Source organism: Numida meleagris, unplaced genomic scaffold, assembly GCF_002078875.1.
Source record: "Numida meleagris isolate 19003 breed g44 Domestic line unplaced genomic scaffold, NumMel1.0 unplaced_Scaffold322, whole genome shotgun sequence".
Classification (NCBI taxonomy): Eukaryota; Metazoa; Chordata; class Aves; order Galliformes; family Numididae; genus Numida; species Numida meleagris.
In genome coordinates, this window is record NW_018364553.1 from 40,922 (window position 1) to 48,667 (window position 7,746).

General features: G+C 60.7%; 3 protein-coding genes across 4 annotated transcripts in view; 1 reads left to right on the top strand and 2 right to left on the bottom strand.

Annotated features, from left to right (window-relative positions):
* The first annotated feature begins 77 nt into the window (after positions 1-77).
* GADD45GIP1 (GADD45G interacting protein 1) lies at positions 78-2,430 on the top strand. The gene is made up of 2 exons (XM_021382979.1): positions 78-451; positions 952-2,430. Exons 1-2 carry the CDS (start codon positions 132-134, stop codon positions 1,280-1,282), a joined length of 651 nt encoding a protein of 216 aa, XP_021238654.1. The 5' UTR covers positions 78-131; the 3' UTR covers positions 1,283-2,430.
* Positions 1,439-4,987, bottom strand: RAD23A (RAD23 homolog A, nucleotide excision repair protein). Of its 2 annotated transcripts, none has more exons than XM_021382975.1 (9): positions 4,808-4,987; positions 4,546-4,707; positions 4,270-4,454; positions 3,824-3,879; positions 3,352-3,479; positions 3,182-3,257; positions 2,718-2,848; positions 2,489-2,644; positions 1,439-1,866 (listed from the first exon to the last, which is right to left on the bottom strand). In XM_021382975.1, the coding sequence occupies exons 1-9, from the start codon at positions 4,877-4,879 to the stop codon at positions 1,753-1,755; spliced, it is 1,080 nt and encodes a 359-aa protein (XP_021238650.1). In that variant the 5' UTR covers positions 4,880-4,987; the 3' UTR covers positions 1,439-1,752. The 2 variants fall into 2 exon arrangements, with proteins under 2 accessions (XP_021238650.1, XP_021238649.1); XM_021382974.1 differs by having other exon boundaries at positions 3,173-3,257.
* A 329-nt stretch (positions 4,988-5,316) lies between these two features.
* The window catches only part of CALR (calreticulin), a 2,881-nt gene continuing 451 nt past the window's right edge, over positions 5,317-7,746 (bottom strand). Inside the window, exons 2-9 of the mRNA XM_021382968.1 lie at positions 7,154-7,255; positions 6,867-7,070; positions 6,696-6,790; positions 6,410-6,619; positions 6,220-6,333; positions 5,993-6,136; positions 5,815-5,907; positions 5,317-5,566 (exon numbers count right to left, since the gene is read on the bottom strand). Coding sequence (XP_021238643.1) covers positions 5,375-5,566; positions 5,815-5,907; positions 5,993-6,136; positions 6,220-6,333; positions 6,410-6,619; positions 6,696-6,790; positions 6,867-7,070; positions 7,154-7,255 — 1,154 coding nt within the window. The 3' untranslated portion in view covers positions 5,317-5,374. The remainder of the gene's footprint in view (positions 5,567-5,814; positions 5,908-5,992; positions 6,137-6,219; positions 6,334-6,409; positions 6,620-6,695; positions 6,791-6,866; positions 7,071-7,153; positions 7,256-7,746) is intronic.

Below are 7,746 nucleotides of genomic sequence, written 5' to 3' on the forward strand. Positions count from 1 at the left end.
CCCCTTTTTCAGCCCCCCCCCAACGTCACCTCCTCTTCCCGCTTCCGCCCGCGCCTTCACTCATATCCGTGCGATGTAACTTCCGCCCGTCTCTCCATCACACAGAACGTCACTTCCGGTGGCTGCACAAGATGGCGGCGGTCACAGTGCGGTGTCTGAGGCTGAGCCGCGCCCCGTGGGCATTGGGCCCCGTGCGGCTGTACCGAGCGGCCCCTCTGCGACGCGGCATGGGTCCTCCGCCCCTCACGGACCCAGAGGACCAACGCGCGGCGGCGAAGCGCTTCGGACGGCTCGGGGCGGCGTCGGGAGTGGCGGCGGAGCGGCTGTGGCCCAGCCCCGAGCGGCTGCGGGAGATGGAGGCGGAGGAGCGCGAGTGGTGTCCGTCACTGCGGGAGATGGAGGCTGCGCTGGAGCGGAAGGAGCAGGAAGAGCGGCGGCTGCGGGAGGAGAGGTGGAGGGAGGGTGGTCCGCGAGGGAAGGCTCCTGGGAGGTGGTGGGGACCGGAGTGATGGGAATTAGCACCGTGAAAAACGGGGGGGTTCCTCGTGGGGAGAGGCCCACCTGGGATGGGAGTCCCCTTCCAGGGTGGGGACCCTAGAATGACAGGAACGTTGCGGGGGTGGGGGGGGAAACCCCTACCAGGAAAATGGGGAGGGGAAGGCTCCTGGGGTGAGGGTCCCCTTCAGGGTGAGCACCAGAACCTTTTCCTGGGGTACACAGCAGCGGCAGGAACACCTCTGGGGAGGAAGAGTGCAGGGGGACTCCTAGGAGGATACAGATGCAGGGCATGGGGGTGTGGAGTGGCTTAGGGTAGAATGAAGGAACCCCGTGTGGGGTAGGGCACTGAGATGGACACCAGACGAGGGAATGGAGCTGGGGTAGGGGTTATTTGCTGTCTGGCTGTTTGTTCTCCATGTACCCCCCCCCAACTCATGTTCCCCTCTCTCTCAGGGAGCAGCTGGTGGCACGCAGCCTGGCAGCCATGCCTGCACGCATCGCAGCGTGGCGGCAGGAGCGGGAGCAGGCACGGGAGCGGAGCCGGCAGGATGCAGCACGGCGGCAGCGGCTGTTGGCAGAGGCAGCTGAGCGCCTGGGGGCCCCAGCCCGGCCCGGCGATCCCCGGGTTCAGGCACTGATGCAGGACATGGAACGGGAGCAGCGTCGCCAGGAGAAGCGGCAACGGAGGCAGAAGCACGAGGAAGCAGCCCGCAGTGCTTTGGCTGCTGCTGAGGCTGCTGCTGCCTCACAACCACCCCCTGGGGCCTCTGAGCCCCCCAAGTAAAGCCACCACCCCAAACCAAAGGTGGGATATGGTTTGCTCCTCTAACACCCTGCAAAGGGACTACTGAGGCTGCACACATTCAGCATGAACTGCTCAACATGACCTCTCTACCCCTTGCCCCCCCCCACCTCCCGCAAACACACACTAAAACCATCATGGGTTTAAAATTCTGCATTTAATCTCTTCCCAAGCTGGGTTTGTCCCATGGTTCTGCCCTCCCACATGGGGAGGAACAGGGAGAAAAAAGGGGGTCAGGGGACAGGGATGGGGCCACCCAGAGCACACCCAGCCTCAAGGGCAGCAGGAAGGCTCTGGGGGTGCACACCCATCACTGCCCCTCTCTCTCGGGGTGAGGATGGGCCCTATTGGGCCCCACCCCACCCCGACGTCCCATGAGGGCAGAGATCTAAGGGTGAGGAAGGGGAGTCCTGCGTCCCCCCACAGGGTGGGAGGAATCCACCCTGGGCCCCTCAGTCATCATCAAAGTTCTGGCTGAGCAGGAAGTTGGCCGCCAGGTTCTCGTTCTTCTCACAGGCAAAGTAGGCCTGGATGACCAAGCTCTCGGGGAAGCCCAGTGCCTTCAACTGTGGGCAGAGAGGAGATTAGGGAAGAGATCGTTCACTCTGGTTCTGCTGACACCCCAAACACAGGCACATTTCCCTCCCTCCTGTCACCAGAGCAGTGATGCTGCAGCAAATCTTGGCATTCATTCTAGTTCTTAACAGTACATATTCTGATTATTCATAGAAATCACGATATTCTCATCAACCAGTAATTGTGATTGGATAACAGTTAATCCATACTAAATGCATGGTAATTCTTTAAAATCATAGAACAGTTTGAGTTCTTAGTGACCTTATAACCCCTTCCATGGGTGTTAATTCTAAATAGTGCTGAGATCGGGGCATTAGGCTCCACAGCTAAATTGCTTCACAAAATACACGAGACTTTTGGAATCTTGGATTGGAGCCTGCATTAAGATGCATTTCCTTTCAGTGACATTCACTGATGTGGCTATTTTCACAAGTGATTCATGCTGCAAATTCCAAACGTAAACTCAAACTTAATGACAGCTGCAATTTTTTCAGCAATATTAATTCTGACCCTTAACGATGACTATAAAGATACTATTCTCACCTCTCCATTAACTCTGGATCCTACTGATGACTGTAAGCTGGTAGCCCGCCCATGTGAGGGGTCACTTACCCTTTCTATGGCTTCTTTTTCCTGAGGCGTCACTTGGATGTAATTCATCTGGGGGGACTCATCCCCAATGGCCCCCATCTCCCCCTCTAAGTCCCCCAGCTCCCCCAGTGGCTCGTTCAGCATCTGGATGAACTGCTCCTGGTGCTGGCTGATTTGCTGGAGGAGGCAGGCAGGGTGAGATGGGGTTGTCCCAGGGCTAGGGAAGGTCCTGGGGGGGGTCCAGCGGTACCTGCAGGAGCTGTGGGTTCTCCTGGCCCAGCTGCTGGAGCAGAGCAGGCAGCAGAGCCGGGTTCTGCTGGATCACCTGCCGCATGTTCTGGAACTGGGGCTGCTCTCGCAGGAACTCCAGTGGGTTCTCCCCTGTGCATGGGTAAGGATCAGTACAGACCACACCCCCACAGCAAGTTGCCATGCCCTGGGATGTAGAGCCACGCCCCACCCAAGTGGGACACACCCAGAACGGGTTCACACCCACCCCACCTGAGCAGTTGGAACCAGGTGGGGAGGCTATGCCACACCACACATGGGGAGGGCTCCGGCCTGCACTCTAGCACAGTGCTGAGCCCCACAGAGTACCAGCCCCCAAAAGGGACAACCCCCCCCCCCACCCTGAGGCACCATCCAGTAAAGGGCTGTGGTCCACCCACAGCCCCACCCATGAGGCAGGTCCCACTGAGGCCCCACCTTGCTGACCTTCAACCTGCGGCTGCTCCGGGGGTCGGCTCTCCTGCACGGGTGGGCGCTCAGGTTCAGGGCTCCCCGGGATGCCCTGGGGCAGAGAGGGGTGAGTGGGATCCAATTCTCACCTCAACTGGGCATTATTCATGCCTCCCCCCCCCCCCCAAGCCCAGCTTCACCCTCACCGTCAGCAGGTACTCGACAGCGCGGTGGGGGTTGTTGTAACTGGCACGCAGTGCAGCCACCACCCGCTCCCGCTCGTAGCCCATCGATATGATTTCCGTCAGCATCGTCTCGTACTCCGAGCCCGTCACTGCCGGGGGAAGGTCAATGCCAGCCTCCATCAGGGGTCCTGGTCCCCGCAGCTCTCCCCTCCCAACTGCTTCATTTCATGCTCAGCCAAACCATCATCACTCCACCAAAACCTGTTGGTCTGCCTTCCCCCGTCCTGCACTGCAGCATCTTCACCTGCCTCCCTCGTAACCCCTCCCAAGACACCCCCATGTTTCTGTCCCCACCCAAAACCTCCCCCCTCCCCTCACTCCACATTTCCCCCCTCCCCGCACACTGCCTCCATCCTTACCCCTTCCATCCCCCAACCCCCATCCCCGCATGCCCTCCCCCCAGTCCTGGCAACCCCGGTGGCCCAACACCCACCGAGGGTGGAGGCAGCGTCGGCCGAGCGCCCTGCACCGCGTGGGGGGGGAACAGAGCTGCAAATTCAAGAGAGAGACATAGCAGCCAGGTCCTCTGTGGGAGCTCTGGGGATGCAGCAGCCCCCAAGCTCCTACCCCTCCTGCCCCCCACCCCCCCCAAAAAAAACACAGTTCTACCCCCAACCCATCACTTCTCCTCCTGTGGTCCCCTCCAAGTCCCATTTACTGCAGCCGCATTCTGTATCTCATGTTTTTTATGTCTCTTCTAAATTCCCTCTGTGGCTGAACTCAATTCCCCCATGCCCCCCACCTCCAAAACCCTGTTTTCCACCTCCTTTTGCCGCCCCACCCCCAAAACCTTATAAGCCGAAAATAATGCAAATAAATATATATATGTATTCCCCCAAAACACACATCCTGACCCCCTCCCAGCCTCCAACCCCTTACCCTGTTGTAGGCTCCGTGAGGGTGAGTGGGGGGAGGTCCTGGGGGGGCTGCTCCTCACTAGGGGCAGCCGGTGGTACAGGGACGGTGTCAGCAGCTGGTGGGGGCCCTGGGGTCGGGGTGGGCTCTGAGGTGGCAGCAGCAGAGGCTGCGGGCTCAGGCGCTGCGGTGCCCAGCGCTGCCTTGGCCTGCCGGGGGGGGGGGGGCAGGTGGAGAAGTCAGCGGGCACACGGGACAGAAGTGAGGGGCACAGGGCCGGGGGGCGGGGGGGGGGCGCACCTTGGTCACCATGACGACCACGAAGTTCTTCTCGTCGATGCGGTACTCGCGGATGGGAACGTCGTCACTGAGAATCTTCCCCGCATATATGAGCTTCTGACCCGCCACCGGGAACGCGTCACTGCCCTTCTCCGCTTCAATCTTCTCCTTCAGCGCTCGCACCTGGGTGGGGGCCCGCACCGCCGCTCACCCCACGCTCGAGGCCCCCCCCAGCCCCGGTCCCGCTCCGCTCCGCGCACCCCCGGGCCCCGCCCGTCCTCACCGTCTCGTGCGGCTCCATGCGGATTTTGAACGTCTGCTGCTGCAGCGTCTTCAGCGTCACGGTCACCGCCATGGCGCGGCGGCGGCGAATGCTCCCGGCAGCCCCACAACATGCAACTCACGCCGCCGCCATCTTACGCGCCCCGCTGCTTCCGGCCATGTGACCCACGACCGGAAGTTACGTCATGTCGCGGATGGCATACTCGCCCTTCGTCACGTGACGGAGAATTTTTCAGGCACGTGACCCGCCCCAAGCGACACAAAATGGCGGCGCAGAGAGGGGGGGAAATGGCGCAGAGCGAGCGGAGCGCAGCCAAGTTGGGGGCCGGGACGAGCTTTAATTTAATAGAAATCGGAACGCGTCACCCGTACAGTCACGTGCGGCCGCCGGAGACGCCCCACCCCTCCCAACAACCCCCCGCCGCTCCCGGCCCGGTGCCGTTCCTGAGTCCTCGGTCCCGGGGGGCGGAGCCGGCGCCGGGGGGGAAGGGACCGCAGCCGGGACGCCCGTAAAAAACAAAGTCCAGGTCTCACAGAGACATTACACGGGGCCGGGGCCAGGTGGGGCTTACAGCTCGTCCTTAGGGGCCCCCCCAGCCTCCTCCTCCTTCTCAGCCTCGTCCTCTTCATCTTCTTCCTCCTCCTCCTCGTCCCCATCACCATCCTCATCCCCTTCCTCCTCTTTCCGCTGCTTGTCTTCCTCCTCCTGCTTCTGGCGCTGCTCCTCATCCTGCTGCTCCTTCATCTTCCTCTCAGCCTCCTGCAGGGCCGGGGGGGATCAGCAGAGCTCCCACTGCCACCCCAGCTGACCCTCCCAGTACCTCAGTGATCCCCTGGATATCTTAGTATCACCCATCTTATCTTAGTGGCCACCTCCACCTCCAGCCTGCTCCAACCCTGTAACCATGGTGGCCCCTTCCCCCTTCCTTGCAACCACCTCCGTACCTTGCTGCCCTTCCCCTAAATGCCTTGGTGGCCTCCCCCGCAATGAAGTGGCCCCCACCATACCTTGGTGGCCCCCCAAGTCTCATTGCCGAACTCCTCGGCAAACTTCTCGTCATCGGTGATAAGGAAGTTGTCGAAGATGGTCCCAGATTTCACCTATAAGGCAGGGCAGGGGGTGTTCAGGGAGAATCTTCAGGGGGCGGTGGTGCCCACCCCCACCCTGTCCCCTCCCTCTGCCTACCTGCCAGAGGTCGAGGCCAATGACCCCGAAGCTGTCGTAGGCATATAGGCTGGGGTCAGGGGTGTACTCAGGGTTGTCAATCTCAGGGTGCACCCATTTGCCCTTGTAGTCGGGGTTGTCAATCTGTCGGGGTCTCCACTCGCCCTGGGAGTTTCAGAGGGGGTGGTGAGGAGGGAACAGCCCCCCTCGCTCCGGGGACTCCTATTTAGCAGGGGAGGGGTCTGCACCTTGTACTCAGGGTTCTGAATGACAGGGGGCTCCCACTCCCCATCCATCTCTTCATCCCAGTCCTCTGGCTTCTTGGCATCAGGGTCAGGGATGTGCTCGGGTTTATCCCAGTCCTGAAGAAGGCAGCAGAAGGGTTCAGGGTACTGCCACCACCCTCCCACAGCTCCCCAGCCCCTGGGCTGCCCCCACCTCAGGCTTGGAGTCCTCAGGGTCGTCAATCTTGGCACGCTCATCCCAGTCATCGGGTTTCTTGGCCTCAGGGTCCTTAATCTTCTTAGGGGGCAGGAAGTCCCAATCATCCTCCAGGCTCCCTGACTCCACCTTGCTGTTGTCAATCTTCACCTCATAGGTATTGTCAGGACGGACGATGAGGGTGTAGAGATGGGTGAACTCATCATCCTGCAGGGAACAGATGCTCAGCGGGGCTGAGATGTGACCCCCAGCTGACCAGGCCCTCCTGCAACCCCCAACCCACCTTGCACCGAATGTCCTTGTTGATGAGAACATTCTTGCCTTTGTAGTTGAAGATAACGTGGACTTTCTTTGTGCCAGGTCCACAGATATCAGGGCCTGTGAGGGGGCACAGGGAAGTTATGGGGGAGGCCTGGCACTGCCAGGGGGGCACAGGGGATGAGCAGGGCCGCACCAAACATGATGTTGTACTCAGAGTCGCCATGCATATCCTCTTGATTCAGGCTGGCAGGAAAGAGTTTCACATAGCCACCACCACAATCGATGTTCTGCTCGTGCTTGACAGTGAACTGCACCACGAGCGTCTTGTCTCGGTTGCTGAAGGGCTCGAAGCGGGAGGAGAGTGCGTAGAAGCGAGCATCCTGGCTGGTCTGGATCCCTGGAGGGGCACCCAGAAACTGCCCTGAGCCAGTATCCCCCAAGGTGAGCACTGATGGCTCCCAGAGTCGGGGGAGTCCTCACCTTTATCCTTCTCAGCATCACCGTAGAACTTCCCAGCTGTGAGCACGAAGCGACCATAGTCCGACTTGTGCTTCGATTCCACCCACCGTTGCGTCCACAAGTCTGCAGGAGGGAAGCACTGAGCATCCCATGCCCCCTGCTGTCCTCCCCCCACCGTCAGGGGAAATGGCCCTGCCCCTCCCCACAGAGCCGGAAGCAGGGCAGCTCACGGCCACCTGCATGGCTCCACCTGCACCTCCAACACTAAGGGGGGAGCCCTTTGCCCTCCTCACAGGGAGCCGTCCCCCCCTCACCAGGAGTCCCCCCCAAGGGCAGCACTGAGACTGCAGGGGTGCATCTTGCTGTACAACTGCAGGACTGGGGCTCGCAGCAGGAGGCCCTTCCCATTCTTCTCACCCTCGTAGGAGTGAAAACTCAGCCACAGTGCTTTGGCCCCCAGTGCAGAGCTCCCATCTTTTGGGGTGGGGAGGAGGGGGTACTCCTGACAGCCCACAAGCCCTTTGTCTCCTGGCCCAAATAGGCCCTACTTCCAGGAGAGGCCTCTTATTTTATACACCCCCCTCAAATGCCCAAACCCTAAGAACAGCCCCCAC

Excerpts from the sequence above, each read along its gene's own strand:
- GADD45GIP1 (XM_021382979.1), top strand. The coding sequence starts at position 132 with ATGGCGGCGGTCACAGTGCGGTGTCTGAGGCTGAGCCGCGCCCCGTGG. Across the intron at positions 452-951 it reads CGGCGGCTGCGGGAGGAGAG|GGAGCAGCTGGTGGCACGCA; the intron begins GTGGAGGGAGGG and ends CCTCTCTCTCAG.
- RAD23A (XM_021382974.1), bottom strand. The coding sequence starts at position 4,879 with ATGGCGGTGACCGTGACGCTGAAGACGCTGCAGCAGCAGACGTTCAAA. Across the intron at positions 4,455-4,545 it reads TGGTCGTCATGGTGACCAAG|GCCAAGGCAGCGCTGGGCAC; the intron begins GTGCGCCCCCCC and ends CCCCCCCGGCAG. Across the intron at positions 3,880-4,269 it reads CTCACGGAGCCTACAACAGG|CTCTGTTCCCCCCCCACGCG; the intron begins GTAAGGGGTTGG and ends TTGAATTTGCAG.